Raw genomic sequence first — 20,987 nt, 5'->3', positions numbered from 1 at the left:
AGTCCATTTAAGTACAAAATAACCACTTTTTTCTTTTATCTTCTCAATTTCACAGGATTATACCTTGACAATGTACTTCCAGCAAGCTTGGAGAGATAAGAGGCTGTCCTATAATGTAATACCTTTAAACTTGACTCTGGACAATAGAGTGGCAGACCAGCTCTGGGTGCCCGATACTTACTTCCTGAACGATAAGAAGTCGTTTGTGCACGGAGTGACTGTCAAGAACCGCATGATCCGCCTGCATCCAGATGGAACAGTCCTTTATGGCCTCAGGTCTGTAGCGTCCATTTCAAAATTGAACTCTTCTTGAACACAGTAGTTACTGCTTTTTTTGGGAGAGGCATATTGTGCTGTTTTCCTTAGTCCGCCTTTAATTCTGCTGATAAGCAGTTAAACCTCCTAGTCAATAGACATCTGAGAGCTCAGTGTTCCATGTTTACAAAGGGACTTATCCCCAGCTAAGCCTAAGGTTTTCTGAATTATCTTCCAATATCAGCTGCTGATCCTAAAGCTGCTTTCTTTAAGGAGTAGGGATAAACAATATCAAAATAGCTTAGACACAGGGTCTCTTTAAAGTGGAAAAAAATTATGAGTGCCAAATACTTGTTTGAATGTGGCAGATATTCTGTTTCATAAATTGTTCCTGAGCTCTATGAACTGGGTCTGGTCCTCTGAGAACAGGAAGGCTTTTTTTGCCCTCTTACCTCCAAGGAGCAATCAGACTTGCAAATAAATAAAGCCATCATCTCAGGTTTATTAATAATGAATTTACACTATTAAATGTACCTTTCTATCAGAGAAAAATTGTGATGCTCTGCTCTTTGGAGGATGAATTGTGAAATATGACAGTTTCTTCTTTTAAAGTTTATTTTGTATTAGATGGTTCCCTGGAAAAAAGATGAAGAAAAAAGATATCTGTCTTATTCTGAAAACATTGCAATGTAAAGAATTCCTCTGCATTATTGGGGAAGACTGTCTACTCTGAAATGTTCAGTTGTCTCTGATATATTCTGTTTTACATAAACATGTGGTGACTTTATTATAATAATGATAATAATATTCATTTATTGAACACTTGTTTGGGGTCAGACATTAGTGAGTACACTCCATGTATTATTACAGTTATAATAACTTATAACAACCTCATAAGTTAAAACTTATGATCTTTATTTCAAATGAAGGCTGGTGTAACTTGTCTAAGATCACAGAGAAAGTAAGCAGTGAAGATGGGATCTGAGTCCTATTCTAAGTTCAGAGCCAGAGCTCTTAACCATTACACTAGGTTGCCTCTCACTCCCACACTTTTCTTATCTGTTATGTCTAATTTTCATTATCTGCTGTGTTCATGGCTCCTGACTGGTACATTGTCTTAGATCCTTATAAGCCAGCTTCTTTGTTTGTTTATCCTGTTTGTAGAGAAAATGACATTTGTTTGTCAAGGGAGGGAGAGACTGAGGCCAAGAGAGAGCATGTTTGTACGCTGTGTCAGCCATTGGAAGTAAAGAGATGAATTCCATACAGGCACTGCTCACATACAGGCCTTAGGGAAAAAGAGAAATAGTGGAAAGATAAAATAAGTTGACTGGCAGTGTCTGCAAAGACTTTACCAAAGTGGTGGAATTTGAAAGTACTTATGGAAAGAATTATCTTAGCAGATACATTGTGCTAAACTTATTGCTTGGAATCCACTACAATTTATTGCTTGTGTCTATGTTCAATAGTGGCTGCAATGAAAATATGGTATCACAAAGACCTTGATGAGATGGTGACCACATGGGCAGTGGAGGAATGCAAAGAGGTTGTAGTTCACACGTTTTAAGAGTTAAGCACAGGGCTTCCCTGGTGGCGCAGTGGTTGAGAATCCGCCTGCCGATGCAGGGGTCACGGGTTCGTGCCCCGGTCCGGGAAGATCCCACATGCCATGGAGTGGCTGGGCCCGTGAGCCATGGCCTCTGAGCCTGTGCGTCCGGAGCCTGTGCTCCGCAACGGGAGAGGCCACAACAGTGAGAGGCCCGCGTACCACACAAAAATAACAAAAACAACAAAAAAAAGAGTTAAGCACAGAAAGAAGTCAGAATCCTGAAGAAGGCAGAGAGAAGCACAGAAATAATAAGTTACTCATTTGGCAGGGAATGAGCGGGGAGAGGCCTGGGAAGTAACAAGTTTTGGCTAAGCATCAGACCCAGTGCTGGATACATTTTGCCCATCAAATCTTCACAGCAATCATGAAGACATTACATTGTGTTTTCCTTTTTTTGGTGATACCCACATTTAGAGCAGAGAACCAGTTGTGTTCTCTTTGTTATACCTAGCACTGACAAAACACCTACACTGCAAATAAACTCAGTAAAGATTGTCAGTGAATTCTGATTGTACATATGCAAAGTTGGATGGGTGGGAAAAAATCAACAATCAAACATCTTTGAGAGGGACAAGAGAGGGCCAATATAGATGATAAATATGGCTTCTAATCATTAAGCCAATAATCAAACAAAAAAAGGTGGTGTCTATTCATTCTTGTCATTAAGACCAACTGGGCACTATTACTGTAAATCATCACCCTCTCAGCCCCACTTCCAATAAGGGCTAATGGCAAAATATGCAGGTTCCTGAACACATCTGACGTGTATAAAATTAACACTCCTGGACGAAGAAGACTCATGGATTGTGATTGTTCTCTCAGTTGTGTAGTTAATCCTGAGTTTGAAATTGATAAGAGGTTTTTCAGGAAATTTGTAAATATCCCATTCCAGTTTTTACTGATAAATAGAATAGTTTATTTCACGGCTGAAGTTTAGTGCAGGCTAGATATTCCTTTTCAACAGCAGAAGTTTCATTTGCAATAAAAAGTAAAGGGAATTCAATTAAATTGCTGCTGCTGGATTGATTCAGATCTACTTAGTTCCTCCTCCTACTTACCCACTCTCCTACCCCGGTCATTCTCTGTTACTGATAGTCTGCTAAGAAATTTATCTTGTTTCTATGTTCAATAGTGGCTGCATTCAAACAGCATTTAGAATAGTAATAGTATTAATATTAGTAGTTAGTACGCATTAAAGCACTTAGCCTGTGCGTGTCACTGTGCCAGAGCATTGCTTATATTATCTCATTTTAAATTGACTTTATTCCTACAAACTGGGCGCTATTGGTTGGTTGGTTTGGTTTTCTGTCTTACATGAAGAAATTAAAGAACTTGTGTACCAAGTGACACAGCTACTGCACCAGAAAGTATAATAGTTTGAATACAAAGATGTTACTCTTCATTATCATTCTGTCCTACTCCTTAGATACTGGCAAATGGAAATAAAGAATAGTAGAAATCACCTGAGAGCATGCAAGGGAAAAAAAGAAGGTAAAGAAAAGTGATATGGAAACAGCTTGCATTAGATCCATAGATACAGACTTTGTTCTTGATTGATAGAATAAAGCCCTAGAGAACAGCAGTCCTGAGTCGTCTATGGAAGATGCATCTTTCGGTTCTGAGAGTCACACCATTCCCAGTTTACTAAGGGATGATTTTTGCTGTGTGGAATCCTGGGGCACAGACAAGATCATTGCAAAGAAGTTGGTAAGGGCAAGGTTCATCAGTCGGAATAAGGAGAATTGAAAGGCAATCATGAAGACCTAGACATAGAAAGCTGGTTCAAGGAAGACTTTAAATACAACACACTGACCAATAAATTAGGTAGAACGAGTCCTCTGGGCCGAATGTCATGCATGTTCAAGGCAAAATCCTTTAAGGACTTAAATTCTTCTTCCGTTGAGATGCACAAAGATTGGCAGGGATGAAGGGGCTGGAGGGGAAGTCATTCAGAGAATCTGAGTAAGCCTCTTTTGTAGAGTTTTTTTAGTGAAATTTTTAGGTATTAAAACATATTAAAGATAAAGTAGTATGCAAAATATTATTGCTTGTTGAATTTCATGGTGGGTACATAGGTGTTTGTCATGCTCTTCTTTCAACTTGTCTGTATGTTTGAAAATTTCCATGATAAAATTTGGAAAAGAAAAAAATGGCCTAGGAATCTCCGATTCTATTATCTACGAAATAGCACTCAAGATTTAAAAGTCTGAAGCCAAAAAATGGTATTTCTGATCTCTTAGAGGTAGAGAATTACCTGTATGTGACATGTACGTTTAGTAGCTGGGTCTGAAAACGAGGTCATCTCATCTCAGAGGATGCATACTTAATGGGATCCATAACCACAGACAACCACAGACAACCAGGCTAAGCCATAACCCAGGGAGGAATGGTCATAGCTCTACACTTACAGCTCGGATAACCTCCTTGTGAAATCGTCCTCCTGCAAGGATGTACCCATTGCTTTTTTGTTTGTTTGGTTTTGCTTTTGCTTTTGCAGTACGTGGGCCTCTCACTGTTGTGGCCTCTCCCGTTGCGGAGCACAGGCTCCAGATGCGCAGGCTCCGGATGCGCAGGCTCAGTAGCCATGGCTCACGGGCCCAGCCTCTCTGCAGCATGTGGGATCTTCCCGGACTGGGGCACGAACCCGTGTCCCCTGCATCGGCAGGCAGACTCTCAACCACTGCGCCACCAGGGAAGCCCTACCATTGCTTTTGATTGTACAGCAGGAGCTCTGAGTCCACTCATGCTGAAACAGTGTGTTTGGATAGCATGAGTTTTAAGGATAGCGCTCAGCTAATTGACAAACTTGCATTAAGGTAGTTCAGAAAATGAACTTGGGAAGTTCAGAAAATGGAGATTGAGATTTGGAAATATGGGAAATGTTTTAGTTATTGCTGTTATAGGCTAGGTTTCAGCAGTTTTCATTCTGATTGGATTTTTGTTTCCCCATTGCCAAAAACACAGATTAGCAGCTTACTCTCAGTTATTCCATTACTTTTCAGGTTGATAATCATTTTAGAAGGATAGAGTTCTGATGCTGTGCCAAGAGATGAATGGGCACGATTGGGCAATGCAACCAACTTCCGTAACAAAGTATTATGATAACGGAACTTGTATTTTCGTTAGGACTTTTGTCACTGACCTCTTGTTGAACCTTAAGCATCTTCTTCAGGTTTTAATTTCCTCATATATAAAAAGGGAGGAGATAAATTAGATAATGTCATTTTAACAACCCAATCATCTTCTGAATCAAATGAGATCAGTGAATATAAAGAATTTTATAATCTGACATCAGACTGGAAAGTGAAATTATGTATTTCGAGTAGCATAGTAATTGGTAGATAGTTAAGTGTGCAGTGTTACTTAATATTTGATCAATGGATGGATGCTGGGGATATTTGATAAATCAACAGAAGTCTGCAACAGAGAAAGGTTTAGATATCAAGGCAGTGGTTTTCTATTGTAGAATTTTACCCCAGGTATCTTTTCATGATTCCGTAAAGATACTCCTCTGTCTGGAGCAAAAAGAACAAGAGGAGCAGGAGTGAGCAAGTCTGTTGAAGAGAATGGGAAAGGTCTAGGTCAGGCATGTCTAAAATGAAAAAGGGGACTACTAAAATTCTAAGAGGATTGAAACCTGAAGTGGAACCAATTATATCCAGCCATTGCGCTGGCAGGCTGAGATGAAGAGGAAGGAAACTAGATGCCTGGCTTGAGACCCAAGTGGCCATGGCAGCCTTTAGAAGCTGCCCTGTAGCCCCAAACCCAGTACCTCATTTGTAACATACACTCAGTAATTTTCGTTTAAGCAAGCATTATATAGTTTCTCTTAAACCAGGCCTTTCCTCTTATTCTCATCACGTCTTATCATGCATCTATTTTCTCAACCTTGTTTAAAGATCTGCAGGAATAATTAAGAAAAGTGGTGAATAATGTTGTTTTTCAAGTCCAAGTTTATAGTTTGTGGCTAAAGAGCAATAAAATCCTTAAATATAGATTCTTACCTTCACTCTTGGCTAGTTGATAACTCAGTTATACCAATGTGATCATATAAAATACCTGCTTTCTTTTATGATACTATTTAGATATTTCTGTTAGGAGGTACAGCTGGAGGTAGGGAAGAATGTTTTCTTGGGATGAACCCAGCTGTAGAAGTGGTGACAACAGACTTCGCATTGACTAGGCAGAAGAATTCCTAGCAATTTATAAAGCACATATTCCAAACATTATCTGTATTTTATTCCAAAATAAAATTGGCCCAATCAAATTATTTTCAGAACACTTCAAGGAAAAATGTCATAGAAAGTACAGGATTTCTGCTGATGAATTCAACTAAAGCACAAGCCAATAAAAATCAGGTTTAATCTGGTGTTGACATGGCATCATAAAGAATGTTACATAGGTATAATTTAGGCTGTTATTTACTTAAAATAGGAGATATTTATTAGGTTTCAGAAAGCTAGTGATAACTACACTGATCAGAGAATTAGGACAGCTGAATTCTAATCTTACATTTAGTAGTTCTTATAATTATTCATCTAAATTATTCCTAAATTTTATTATCACTCCCCAAATCTCAATACCTGTGATTTTGCTAATCTAGGACTTCCACCTCATTATGAATACAGCAGTAGTTAACGTGATATTGCAGTGCTTTAGCAATTGTAGTTATCTTCTTGAAAAAAGTCTTCTGATTAACTAAGAAGGCAAAAACAAAATCAATGCATTCAGGTATATAAGAAAACCTGAATTATCAACTGATGGCACCCTCTTGTGAATGTAAAAATGTATATTTTTAATGAAAATTTAGAATCTGAATCCCAATTGGACTGCATATGCTAAGTCATTAACATTATATCGTAAGCATTTTAGCACATTACTAAATTGTTCAACAAAAACATGAAAACAAAACCCATTTCCTCTTATGAGATGTTACATAATTATTATTAAACATTTAGAAAATACAGTTAAGTTATGAAAATATAGCTACCCTTAATCCTATCACCCAGACTAATCATACCTGCATCTTGCTTTATACTCTTCCAGATATTTTTCTAGTAAAAAAGCATTTAGGTAATTTTTCATAAAACAGATTCACATTATATATACAATTTTCTGATCTTATTTTTTTCTTTAATGATGAGTGCACCATAAACATGTTTGCCATGTCAATAAAACGCTGCTCACCATCATTATTTAACCATTATAAGACATATTTGGGATATATTCCTTTATCCAATATAAGATATGGTTTATGGCTTTGACATAAGGTGAAATATGTAGTTATTGCTGTAAAATGCGGGACTACTATTTCAAATTTACTTAATATTTTAGTGACAAGCAGACAAAGCTTTTTACAACACAATTTGTAATCTTGTATTTGTATTTGTGCTGTTGTAACTTGTGGTGTCATTAGTTAAATAAATGGCTCAGGAGATTTACCGATGCTGATTATTAGGACAGTTCTTATGGAAGGTGTGACTTTCTTACTCTTCTGGTAGTAGCTGACCCATCTAAAAATAGCTGTTTGTCTTTTGGCATGAGGGGGGCAGCCCTTGATTTCATATGTCTATACACCTCCCATCTGTAACATTGGGTCAGAAACATGTCACTTCTGATTAAAGGTTCACATTCTTAAAGAAAGATTCAGCAGGAAGCAGAAGGCAATTCAGCCACCTCCCGCTATGTATGTTCTGTCATTGGGAAAACGGCAAAGGATAATGTTAGCCTGTAATGAATTTAGACAGGCAAGGTTTATTAATTGTATCTTCTTCCTCTACTCCTAAAGCTTTACCACAGGGTGTTAGGCAAGTGAATAACTGGGTAGCCATCTCACACTGAAATGTAGTCTATTAAACATTAATATATCAATTTTTTACTTGGATTTCCTAATTGGTTTAATTCATTTTCATAGAGATATGGAGTGAATGCATTCTGTCAAGCAGAACAACAGAGATTTTCTTAAGAATATCAGTTCTTCTGGCCAGAGTGTGAGACCCTGTGCTCTAGATTTTCAGTCTTCTAAACAGGAAAAAACACCTTCATCTACCTCCACCTCCGTGGGAAGAGACACATACATCCTCCTTAAAGAGCTATAATTAATTAATTTTTTTTTTTTTTTTTTTTTTGGCTGCGTTGAGTCTTCGTTGCTGCACACGGGCTTTCTCTAGTTGCGGCGAGCGGGGACTACTCTTCGTTGCGGTGGGCGGGCTTCGCATTGCGGTGGCTTCTCTCTTGTTGTGGAGCATGGCCTCTAGGCATGCAGGCTTCAGTAGTTGCGGCACGCAGGCTTCTGTAGTTGTGGCTCCTGGGGTCTAGAGCTCGGGCTTAGTAGTTGTGGCGCACGGGCTTAGTTGCTCTGCAGCATGCGGGATCTTCCCGGACCAGGGCTCGAACCCATGTCGCCTGCATTGGCAGGTGGAGTCTTAACCACTGAGCCACCAGGGAAGTCCCTGTAATTAATTTTTAAAAGAAATTTCTTGCCCATTATTTTTCACTATAAAATAAAATTATTTAGATGAAAAGTGAATGTTTTTAGAAGTAATTTCTGTCATCTTCAAGTTCACCTTCTTCATTATTACAGAAGAGAAGAGGGAAGCTCAGAGAGGGAAGTGATTGTGCCTGACATCACACAGACAACTGATGGCAAAGTCATTTGGTTACTTGCCGTCGTCATGGTCTGACTGACCTCAGCGAATAAGTCAAATCCAAACTGGAAATAGCAGAATCAGAATTACACCATTAGGTATGATCCAGGGCTCTTTTGGTTGCAATATTTTTGCTGAGTTTTTAGATAACAACATTTAAAGAGGAAAAGAAAATCTGCCTGACTTCTTTTTCTCAAATATTACTGACTCATCACATTCTTGTAATCAGTGAGTCTCCTTTGCTACCCTAGTTGTCTTCATGTCCATTGATTTCAGTCAAATGAGAGCTGAATGTGGCAGAACTGAAACCAAAGATATGAAAGACGAGTGGTCAGAGACTCCAGGGATTTCAAAGCAGGAAAGACACCAACTGTGTTCCCAATAAAGATATGGATCTTGTATTGCAGACCCAAAGAATGAGTACAGGGTGTCATCGAAGTGGGCCTTGTCTGCAAAGAGGAGAAGCCCTGAAATCCCTGAGAACACGCCATTAATTGGCTTGCGGATGCATCTGTATACAGCATGGCTATACATAAGCACATTCAGAAGTAGCACTAGCACAGTCCCGATTTCACTAGGAACGAACCCTCTGGGTCATGAGAGTACTGGCAGCATGGAAAGAAACCAGATATTTATTTTGTTTTGTCTTGTTTTATTTTATTTTAAGAAAAGTATTTTCTAGTGGATGATTAAAACTGTTGCTGTTGTATATGTGCTTGTGTGTGTATATGTCCCCATTTATAGGTATAAATATACATATGTATTCATTTATAGATTTGTATTTGTGTGTATATGCATATTTTATATATATATATATATATACACACACACACACACACATACCTGCAACATTTTTTTCTATTTGCTTTATATTAAAAATAAAGATAACAGAAATGACTCCATTAAATCAAACTTGAAACCATGCCTATTATCCTCACCATTAGTTTAAAGATACAGTTTTCTCTAATCACATTTTGTATATCTTTTGTTCCACCCTGATTTCATGAAATCAGTGAATTTTGTTGGCAGCTTTCACTGGCAACTTGCTTATTAGCAAACAGGCAAAATATAGGGTTGGACCAGATAGTCTTTGTAATGAGGTCACTCATGATAGAGTTTTAATTACACAAAGACCTGTTCAAAACAAATATATATGAACACTTATTTAGCTGAGATAGTTGAAGTAGTGGTAGTAGTGGTGGTAGTAGTAAAATTTATTGAGTACTTTTTTGTTGTTCATCATACAAATTTACTTACTTTTCAAAATTTATTTTAATGAAGTATATTTGATTTCAATGTTGTATTAATTTCTGCTATATAGCAAAGTGATATATACATATACATATATTCTTTTTCATATTCCTTTCCATTATGGTTTATTACAGGGTATTGGATATAGTTTCCCTTGCTATAGAGTAGGACCTTGTTGTTTATCCATTCCATATATAATAGTTTGCGTTTGCTAATCCCAAACTCCCAATCCATCCTTCCCTGTCCCTGCCCCAGACCCTTGGCAATCACCAGTCTGTTCTCTATGTCGGTGAGTCTTCATACATAAGTTCATGTGTGTCATATTTTAGATTCCACATATAAGTGATATCATATGGTATTTGTCTTTCTCTTTCTGATTTATTTCACTTAGTTTGATAATCTCTAGGTCCAATCATGTTGCTGCAAATGGCATTATTTCATTCTTTTTTATGAATGATTCCATTATTTATATATTCTATTCTATATATATATATATATGTATGTATGTATAGATATATACCACATCTTCTGTATCCATTCATCTGTCGATGGACATTTAGGTTGCTTCCATGACCTGGCTATTGTGAATAGTGCTGCTATGAACATAGGGGTGCATGTATCTTTTTGAATTACAGTTTTGTCTGGATATATATGCCCATGAGTGGTATTGCTGGATCATATAGAAGCTCCAGTTTTAGTTTTTTGAGGAATGTCTATACTGTTTTCCATAGCAGCTGCACCAATTTACATTCCTATCAGTAGTGTAGGAGGGTTCCCTTTTCTTTTGAGTACCTTCTGTATGTCAAGCCCTGAATTATTTATATTAAACAATCCTGTGAAGCAGGCTACTGTCAGTGCCATTTTATAGTTAAGGAAACTCAGGCTTTGGCAAAGTAAGTAACTTTCTAGTGAGTTTCCAGGCTTAGTATTGAACTCAAAGCCTATGATCTCAGTCACCTTTTCAGAGACTGAGAGAACACTGTCTCTGTCCAGGTAGATGAATGCAAAAGACTCTTGGAAAAAGCTGGTACTGAAAACGCTGATGGAAGGAGAAGAATGGAGAGCCTAAATTCCCAAGGCTCCTGAAAGGAACTTCTAAGAGTCATTCATCTCCCCTCTAGAGAGATTTTTGTGGGCATCATTCCTAAATAGACGAATGTGACTCAGTCTTGAATAGGACTCCACAGTAGGGACCTGTACATTTTGTTTGTTTGTTTTTTTTGCGGTACGTGGGCCTCTCACTGTTGTGGCCTGTCCCGTTGTGGAGCGCAGGCTCAGCAGCCATGGCTCACAGGCCCAGCCGCTCCACGGCATGTGGGATCTTCCTGAACCGGGGCACGAACCCATGTCCTCTGCATTGGCAGGCGGACTCTCAACCACTGCGCCACCAGCGAAGCCCCCTGTGCATTGTTTTTGGCATTGCTATTCCCATACATATAGGACATAGAGTATGTTCCACAGGTATAACTTAATATCATCACTCCTCCTTTCATCCTTTATTCTTGAATGGATCTCTACTTTGCAACTGTTTAGATGCAGGGAGTTATTTTTGTTTCACTTTTCTGAATACCCAAGTTCAAGTTCAAGGAAAAGCAGCATGCACTACAGTTTGTAACTTGGTGTATAGGGATTTTGAAAGTCTCTTCTATTTCAGAATTGTACATCCATATTGTGGAGTTTCAAGAAGGTTACAGACTAGGGAAAAGCAACCACTGTAAGATTTGATTAAGTCTCAATTTAGTCAGCCAGAGATGTAAAACCCTAGTGCATTGAGGAGGCACATGGCTGCTGTGGTTTGCAGAGACTCTGAAGGCTGCCTGCAAGTCACCAGTCCACAAGCTTTCCTGCTGGATTGAAGAAGGTCAATTCTTACTTGATAATCCAGGAAGGAATGACCCAAGTAACCTGTACACCTTCGTGTCCCAGATTTAAAATACTCTCTCAGTGAGACCCTTGACTCTAACTCTAGCATCAATACTCTCATACTGGAAGGGGAAACAGAAAGAGTACTGAGCCATTAGACACACCTCTAAATTTCAGACAAGTGGTATCTTTGTCTACCGGCCTATCACAGAAGACCCCAGAGTACATGGAAGAAAATCTATATTTATTTTCTGGAACAAGTGAAAAATATTTGTTTCACAGATATTCATGTCAGCCTTATTCTCCATGGGCGGAAAAAAAAAGGAAGGAGATAAAACATTACCCAGCCTCTGGAAATCACCTCCATATTGTTTTGGTTAAAAGACTTGGTAAAAGTTTAATTACTTGGTTTACTAAATGGGTCGTAAGGGAGGATTTCTAGTCCATTCCTACCTCTTTATTCTGAAGGTCACAAATAAAGCAAGCCAGACCACTGTAATAGGTTAATGACTCAAATCACAGTCACCATATTATGAAATGCTCAAGCTATTTTACTTCTGAGAAGTAGCTCATTATCTGTACTCGTATGGACAGAATAAAAGGTACCAACGTGCTAAATGGTCATAAATCCTTGGAGGAAGATTCTAATTCCATGTTGGATTGTTCTCAGTAGCAATAATAGAGAATATAATTAGGACTTTATATTTTAGCAGCTGTAGTACACTGACAACTAAGGGAAAATACTGAAAAGACCAGGAGAAAGACCAACTTCTTCTGGCATGTTTGGAGCGTGGGTTTGGAATCTGACCGCCTTGTTGCAAGGCCTTCCTCTATTTCTAACTAGCTGTGCTCCATCTTTCTGAGCTTCAGCTCCCTCATCAGAAATATAGGGCTTTATAGTACCCACCTTATAGAATTACTGGGGTGATTAAGCAGACAAATACTTGTAAAGATTTTTGTGAAGTGTTTGCCACATATTAAGTTGTTTGTAAAGATTAATTGCTGTTATTAAGACTTCTACATGTATCTAACGTTGGCCTCTTCTGCTGTTTCCCATCCTGATTCGTGTGGGATGATATTTGGCAAGAAGGAATGGTGGTGGTAAATCCTTATTATGTACCAACACTATGCCAGGTTTCAGGGATACACAAAGACAAATGAGACATTCAAAACTTGAGACTCAAAACTTGGAGGTTAGTAGGAGAAGAATATACGTAATAGGGAGATGGAAGAGGTAGGATAGGATGGTAGGTAAGAGACAAGTTCTGGAGTTTGTTCTTATAGGCTTTGTGGCTTTTTAAAAAGTTATCTAACTTTAAACTGAAAATTATAATATCATTTAACTTGCAGGAATATGGTCAAAATTAAATAATATAACCCATGTAAAGTAGCTGGCACACAGTAGGTACCTAATAAGTAATTGTTGTTGTAGTTTATTACTGTAGTTACCAAGATAATCATAATGGTCAAAATTAATTGGTTACATGCTGTGTATCAAGTACTGTGCATACATTGTATCTTCTAATCCCCAAATAATCCAATCTGGTAGATACTGATATCCTTCTATCTTTTAAGAGGAAACTGAGGCTTAGACAAATTCAGTAACTTGTCAAAGCGGTACAACTATAAGCATCAAAGCTGGGAATAGAATTCAATCCTGTTTGACTTCAAAGCCCATGCCCTTAGTGCTTTAACAGGTTTACTGTGGAGAAATGACCCAGTGCCTGGGCTGGGAGGTAGCAGAGCAGACATGACATACACAGAATTTTCATAAGGCTAATAGCTGAATGCAGTTTTTCATTTTGACTACCTAATATTAGAACATTGGTGTAGTGTTGCAAAAGGAAGCTTGAGAAAATACTAGTAGTTCTAATACATGTTTAATGAAACAAAGCCATTGTAGTGAAGTGAACTGCTGAACATTTAATTCATTTACCCCTCTTTCTATCCAGTCAACTAGTGAGTGAGCATCTCTTGTTGCTCTAGGTGGGGGATGGGTGTTGCAGGAATGAATAAGCCAGATATAGACTCTACCTCCAGAAGCTTGTACTTAGAGAAGGAAACATAAGCCACCGTGAAAAAAGATGTTTAATGATAAATGAGAGCAGCAAATTGTGATGAATTCTATGAAGAAAAACAGAATGAAAGATTGGATAAAAAGTAGCTAGAAGAGTAAGGTGGAGTCCTATTTTAGGAGGTGACACCTGAACTGAGATGTTATTTATGAAGATTGACAGCAGTGATCTGAGGAATGAGAGTTACAGTTGTAAAGGACAGAAACAAAATGGTCCTAAGGGCAGAACAAACTCATGTGCTCACAGGAAGAAAGTTTAAATAACATTGCTTTACTCAGAACTTTGTTTCTTCTCTTTCACATGACTGCATTTTATGTTCTTTATAACTAGATGCGTTATTCATTTGTTTACTATTTTTGTTGGCCTCACTCCACTAACATATAAGCACCATGAGAGCAGGGACCTCAGTTTTATTCCCCACTGTATTTCAGCATCTTGAATAGTGCCTGTCTCAGAAGAGTCAATGAAAAAAATTGTTGAATAAATGTATGTGTAAATGAATTAGTAATTGCAATTTCTTCACAGTATTTCTTATGTTATCAATCCAACTACCTGACTCAGTTTATCAGTTGAATGGGATCTGTGCTCTCTTCAATGTTTATCTCAAATTGATTTATTATTCTGTCTCTGTTCAGGCACTCGTGCAAAATCGTATCTAACGTTATTAAACAATGGATTTGCATACTGAGTAGAAAAAGAAGCATAAAATCAAATCAATAGCATTTGATACCCAATTATCAAAGATTATTAGGTTTTGATGAGGAGAAAAAAAAGTCTGACTATCCTCCCTAGTAGATACTGTGTGCATTTCTCTGTCTTAGTGAGAAGAACAATATTAACAATGAGATGGTGCTTGGGGTGATGCCAGTTGAACAGGTGATAAGAAGGCATTTTGAAAACAAAAACAGGATCAGCAATTGTCATGAATTCAGCTTACCAAACTGTGACTTAAATCCATCTATGAGTTGATTTTGTAGAAATTTCCATTGGTACCTGGTGTTTTGTTATGTTACCTTGTCATCTGCAATCAGTGTGGTTTTTTGAAAGATATACAGAGATGTGAAGGTGGAGAGAATTGTATCAAAGTGGAATTGAGGTGACCCATATTAGCCTTCCACCACAGAATGAATCAATGAGAAAACACCTTCTAATGAGAGCTAGCTCTTTTTAGGTACACGCTTCAGAAAATTTGTCACTGTTGAGTTCAAGGGGGGAGTTCCATTTATGGTAATCAAATATTTTATGAATAAAAATGTGTATGGGGCTTCCCTGGTGGCGCAGTGGTTGAGAATCCGCCTGCCGATGCAGGAGACACGGGTTCGTGCCCTGGTCCGGGAAGATCCCACATGCCGCGGAGCGGCTGGGCCCGTGAGCCATGGCCGCTGAGCCTGTGCGTCCGGAGCCTGTGCTCCGCAACGGGAGAGGCCACAGCAGTGAGAGGCCCGCATACCGCAAAAAAAAAAAAAAAAAAAAAAAAAATGTGTATGGATTCTCATTGATGGCAGAGCAGAGACATCATATTCTTTGCTTTGTATAGAGAATATCTCTGTGTTATTTGGACTGTCTTGTTTGAACTTCAAAATGTATGTGTGTATGTATGCATGTGTGCATATACACAGTGCACATGTGTGTTTTCTGTACTTGTGTGACAGAACATAGGGCAGGCAGTGGGGGGAATGAAGGTTGATTACTGTGAGGAGAAAAGAAGCACTTAGGTTTGCTCAGAACAATATTTTTCCCAAATCATAAGTATTTTAGCCCATTTTCCTGGAATCATGGGTTGATTTTTCTTTAGGGAAGTTAGATATAAGAAATGCAACGGTCAACCTTATGCCCATATAAAAAATGCTCATAGTGTGATAATGAGAAACACGGCCTCTACCCCAATGGGCTCCTTCTTTGTTCTTAGTATTTGAATGAATTGTGTATTTCATTGCTACACGAATGTTAGTCAATAAAGGTTAATTCATGGAGCCTTGTTAAATTACTCCATCTCTGCACCTCCTGATAAAGGGATGAGACAAACCATGGATCTGGTCCTTGTTTGATGGTAGGTGGAGTTACTCTCAAGGAGGAAAAAAAATCTGTATTCACTACATGGGTGGCCAGGGCCTGGGCAGGGATATGCAATGAAAGAACAGCAGGGGAAATCAACCCAGAACGAGAATGAACTTCTGAATCCTCAGTGTAATATAAACAGTGTCCTACTCTGAGTCACCAAGTTCCAAATAATATGGATTATCAGACATTCCTCTTTGGGGAAACTTGATTCTGAAACCACCTAGGAGGCTAAATTAGTCTGTGTCAGTAGATAGGTTTTAGTCTTAGTGTTTATTTTACTGCAAAAATCTCAGGCATCTTAGATAAGGAAGAGGCTATTTTCCTGTTACTTTTCCTTTCTTTGTGATTTTGTTCTTTTTTTTAGGCTTTTGGGTTTTTTTCCATCATAAGTGGGATGCTTGGCTCAACTGCGTCTTGTGTAGTATTTTTAAATTGTGTAAAACCAAATTACTATCATTCAGTGACAACCTTCATTAATTTCAAAAAGCTCTTTTGTTCTTGCAAGTTTTCAGTTTCTATCAGCATGGATAGAAAAGAGTGTGTACATTATACATAGAGCCACATTTACGATAGATTATTTACTGTAGTTGCTGACCTGGTGGACAATGGGGAGAAGGGCCGGTAGCATTTTACGCTGTATTAGGTGCAATCAGCTGTTGCAGACACAGTTTTGTTCAGAAGAATGTCAGGGTAAGGGCTTACCTATGTAGACAGCATTCACTTCAAACCAGATACTGAACATGAATGTATTCCTTATATGAGCTGTGACCTTTCTGTGCTTTGAAATGTGGTTTCCAGTTTCTCATTTGTTTTCCCCACTGCTCTGTGATAAAGAGAACCGACTGAATCAAGAGGGATTTGGGGACACCAAACTTTTTGACTTCTCTGGATGGCACCATCTGCATGAACAGATGGTGAAACATGTCACGGGGCTAGAGGGGACTCCAAGATACCAACAAAAAAAAAAAAAAAAAAGAGAGAGAGAGAGAGAGAGAAATAAAAAGGGAACGCAATGGCAGGGTAGAACAGATGAGTGTCAGTGGCCAGGAATTCTTTGCAGTCTGACTCAGGTAGTGTCACTGAGTGGCTGCCACCCATGGAATCCAAAGGTCCCCAGGACAGTGGTGCCCTGTGTGTTCTGCAGGCAGATTGCTCAGCACTGGGAATGGGTGTGCACGTTCTTTTCTCTCTCTGTTCTGATGGAGGAGATGTCTGGTATTGTTGGTTAGAATACCCCATGGCAAATAGCAAGGTTTAGTTTCCATTAAGCTTTCCATGTGGCCATTCGCCACCAAAAGGGCTGCCTCAGTGTTCTGGTGGTAGAAGATTCTGCACAGGATTGGATGTATCATTATAAATGCAAAGCATCTACTTTTGCTCATGGTATTTTATTTATTTTCATGTTTAGTTTTTCTGTTTATTCTTTTGCTTACTTAATAGTTCTTTTTTTTTTTTTTTTTTTTGCGGTACGCGGGCCTCTCACTGTCGTGGCCTCTCCCGTTGCGGAGCACAGGCTCCGGACGCGCAGGCTCAGCGGCCATGGCTCACGGGCCCAGCCGCTCCGCGGCATGTGGGATCTTCCCGGACCGGGGCACGAACCCGCGTCCCCTGCATGGGCAGGCGGACTCTCAACCACTGCGCCACCAGGGAACCCCAATAGTTCTTTTTAATTCACATTTATTAAATAGTTATTTAGTGCCAGGCACACTAACACTAAATGGTTTACATGCTTTAACTCCAGGAGGTAGATATTTTTACACAAGAGGAAAGTGGAGCTCAGAGAGTTTAATAATGTGCCTAAAATCTGTGGTAACTGTGGAGCTGAATATTGATCTAAGTCTATTTGACTCTTTAAATTACTCTGTATTGTGTTTTTCCCTTTCTGTAGTAAAAACATGACATTATAATTGACAAAAAATTAGTCTTCATACTTGAAGCTACGTAAGTGTGAATGATTTGTTTTCTTAGCTATAGCTCCTACATTACAGAAAAAATCCCATAAATTTCAACTTAAGCCACATATCTTCTAGATAAGAAATTTTGCTCATAGCTTATTCTACTTAGAACATCACTGTTCCATATCTGCCATATCTATGGGCCATATAGGCTGATAGAGTTTACAGCATAATTGTTGGTATTGTGAAGTTACAAGTCTGTAAAATGATGAGACGCTGGAGGTTTAAAACAGTTGAGTCATCTGCCCGTCGTCTTCTATGGATTTATTCAAAAAGTGTCATTTCTCTCTCTCTCTCCCTTCCCTCCCTTCCTTTCTTTTAATAAGAGCAAGGATTTGTTTTCTTGATACCTAAATAATACATGTTAGTCACAGAAAACTTGGAAAGTAAAGAATTAAACATCAAATATTTTAAAAAATGTTTCCTTTGAAGATACCCATCATTAATAGGTTAGGTAGAGTTTCCTTCTGTATTCTTTGAATTTTTTTTTTCCACAGAAAATTGTGATTATTTTGTATGTCCATTTTATAATTTGCTTCATTCACTTAATATTATATGATGAATATTCCTTCAGTTTTCTACAGTATGATTTTTAAGACTACAGAGTCTTTCATATTTATGGGTAACTCCGTATGTTGCCAACCTTTTACTTTGAATTATTTAGGTGCGTTTCAACTTTTTACTATTTTAATGCTCTCTTTAACATCTTTTATGTTGATTTTCCATTTTAAATTTTCTGTATAATTTAAATTAAATTAAATTAATTTAATTTAAATTAATTTAATTTAATTTCCATTATAATGTTAATTTTCTATATTAGATTTGATCATGCAATCCCCTGATTAAAATTCTCACCTGATATGTAGATTTTCCAAAATAAGTTTGTGTGCTTTTCATAAGGAAAGGAAAGTGCAGTTTTTAAGAAAAGAGAAAAATTCTTTAAGAATAACTAGACTTGATATAAAGCGTATGAAAATTTTGAGGCTCTTAATGCACAGCATCTCTGTAACTATGCACTTTAATGCTAATAGTAAACTGACCTGTGATTCAATTAGGGAAGGGGACATATTTGTTGATCAAACCAGAGAGGCAATATGGAGCGAACACTGTCCTGCTCTGAATTTGATGAGTTGATACCCTGATTTCTAATTCCTTCCTGCAGTCATCTGATTTCACGGGGCCACTTTTGCCTTCTTTGTAAAGTGGTTATGATATCTTATCCGCTTTCATGATGCATAGCTACCTGAGGCACTTAGTTCCTATCAGATGAAGGAGTGTAAAAAAAAAAAGTTTTCCAAGTAATCAACTTGGGGTGTGTGCATCTGTGTGTGTGTTGGGGGTGGGAAAGAGAGGGGCAGTAATGTGTAAAATGAGACCTGAGGGAAAACTTACAGTTAACCAGGTAAAGAGTATGGAGAAGAACAGAGGGGAGGGGATGCCACGTAGAGGGAACAGCATCTTTAGGAAAAAGTAAAGGAAGAAAGGTAAGTAAAAGAATTTCAGAATGGCTAGAGTATGGACCATGAGGGAGTGAGCTATGAAAGTGAGGTATGAGTTGGAGAGGAAAGAAAGACCTTTTGTTGGTAATATTTGGCTGTTTGGACTTCATCTTTAGAGGAAAGGAAGCCATTAAGAATTTTAATCAGGGAGTGTGTGATCAAATGTGCATTTACTCATCCTTTCTATGACTTGGAAAATAATTTAAAATCTTTGAATTTTTAGAACTTGACTACAAAGAGCATTTATCACTGCACTGAAAAGTCTTCTGAAATATTTGTTATAAAATATCAGTTGATATAAAAATATATATAAGCATTTTTACAATATAATATTAAATTTTTCTCAGTTCGGAAGGAAATCTGGGTATGCTTGCTGCCTAAATCCACAATACTTTTCCCTAATATTTAGTAAATTCTTGCATCGGAGCTCTTTCTTATGAAATATCATATATTCCAATTTAAATATACAGGAAGAGATGGTTGAGACAGTTCAGTAATATTTTCATCAAAATAAATAAATATCAAGCATTAGAACAGAGATTTGACATATGTTTCAAAGAAATCTATAACCTTTTCTAGGAAATGTAACCTTTTTTCGTAAAGGACTGACACATCAGTGATACGTTTATTTAAGCATATAGGAAGATAAATATATTATTGCTTTATAAATACTTTTTACAATATTTGAATATTGGCAGAGAAACATCCTACAAGTCTCTTCTGGTAGGAAATAACCGATAAATATACCAGTAAAGTATTTTTAGGAATAATTTTAATAAAGTCAAGAAATGTCTAGTTGGTAAATAATCAGAAACTGATGTGAAGAGGGCAATTAGGAAAAATAATAATGAGCATAATTCTTTACTGCTTCTTTTGTGGCCAAAGGTGACATTTGTCAAAGAATTACTGGAAGGTCCATATAAATTAGTAACATTGATTTTTCCTTCAACACTTTGGGTGCTACACCTCTCTCTTTTCTTAATATATATATATCCATGGATGGAGAAACATTTGATATTTTTTCCCTAAAGAACTTCTTAACGTGTAATACTTGTTATAGCTTATATGTATATACTTCTTATTTTCCAGCTTCTACTGTGCATTTTCCTTTCAAATTACCCCATATATATAGAAAAGCATACAGTGAATCCCTGTGAACACATCTTGTCAGAGCCCTTGGCACATAATGTCAGATGATTTTGCTACTCTCATCCCCCTAAAGTATAAGCATAAATCTCAGAAGTAATGTTGAATTCAAAAAGCCAAACACAAAATAGAGTGCACTGTGATTCCTTTTATATGAAGTTCTATTGCAGGAAAACTATCTAAGGTGAGAGAAGTAGAGAAAGTGGATACCTTGAGGAGGGGCAGCTACTGGAAGGGCCTTGAGGAGGGCTTCTGGACGCTGGAAATAATCCATACCTTCTGGGTGCTATTACTCAAGTATGGTTACCCCCCCCCCCAAATTCAAGCTATATACTTATAAATTGAGTACTTTTCTGGACATATATTTCAATGAAACAGTTTTCAAAGGTTATATTTCAATAAAGAGTTTAAAAGTTTGCACCCTCTTAACAGAGATGGTCTGTACAACATCTCTCTGAGATCTTTTGAAGGCACTGCTGTTTACCTTACTTGATTGTTCATTGCCCCAATAACTCATAAATCCATCAATTTGACTTACAGAAGAGTTATTTCTCTCAAAGATGGAATAAGTTCTTCAGTATAAATTGTGTTCATCTAATTCCAATAAACTCTTATGTTCATATGAA

The 20,987-nt window shown here is 37.8% G+C and overlaps 1 protein-coding gene across 5 annotated transcripts in view; it reads left to right on the top strand.

The window, feature by feature from the left end:
• GABRB2 (gamma-aminobutyric acid type A receptor subunit beta2) overlaps window positions 1-20,987 on the top strand; it is a 300,505-nt gene that overhangs the window by 103,674 nt on the left and 175,844 nt on the right. For all 5 annotated transcript variants that reach the window (XM_067032264.1, XM_067032266.1, XM_067032263.1 and 2 more), the window contains one exon: window positions 56-276. In XM_067032264.1, coding sequence (XP_066888365.1) covers window positions 56-276 — 221 coding nt within the window. The remainder of the gene's footprint in view (window positions 1-55; window positions 277-20,987) is intronic.

The sequence above is a fragment of the Kogia breviceps genome, chromosome 4 (genome assembly GCF_026419965.1).
Source record: "Kogia breviceps isolate mKogBre1 chromosome 4, mKogBre1 haplotype 1, whole genome shotgun sequence".
Classification (NCBI taxonomy): Eukaryota; Metazoa; Chordata; class Mammalia; order Artiodactyla; family Physeteridae; genus Kogia; species Kogia breviceps.
Note: the sequence above shows the minus strand (reverse complement) of the source record. Positions and strands in the feature narration are given on the sequence as shown.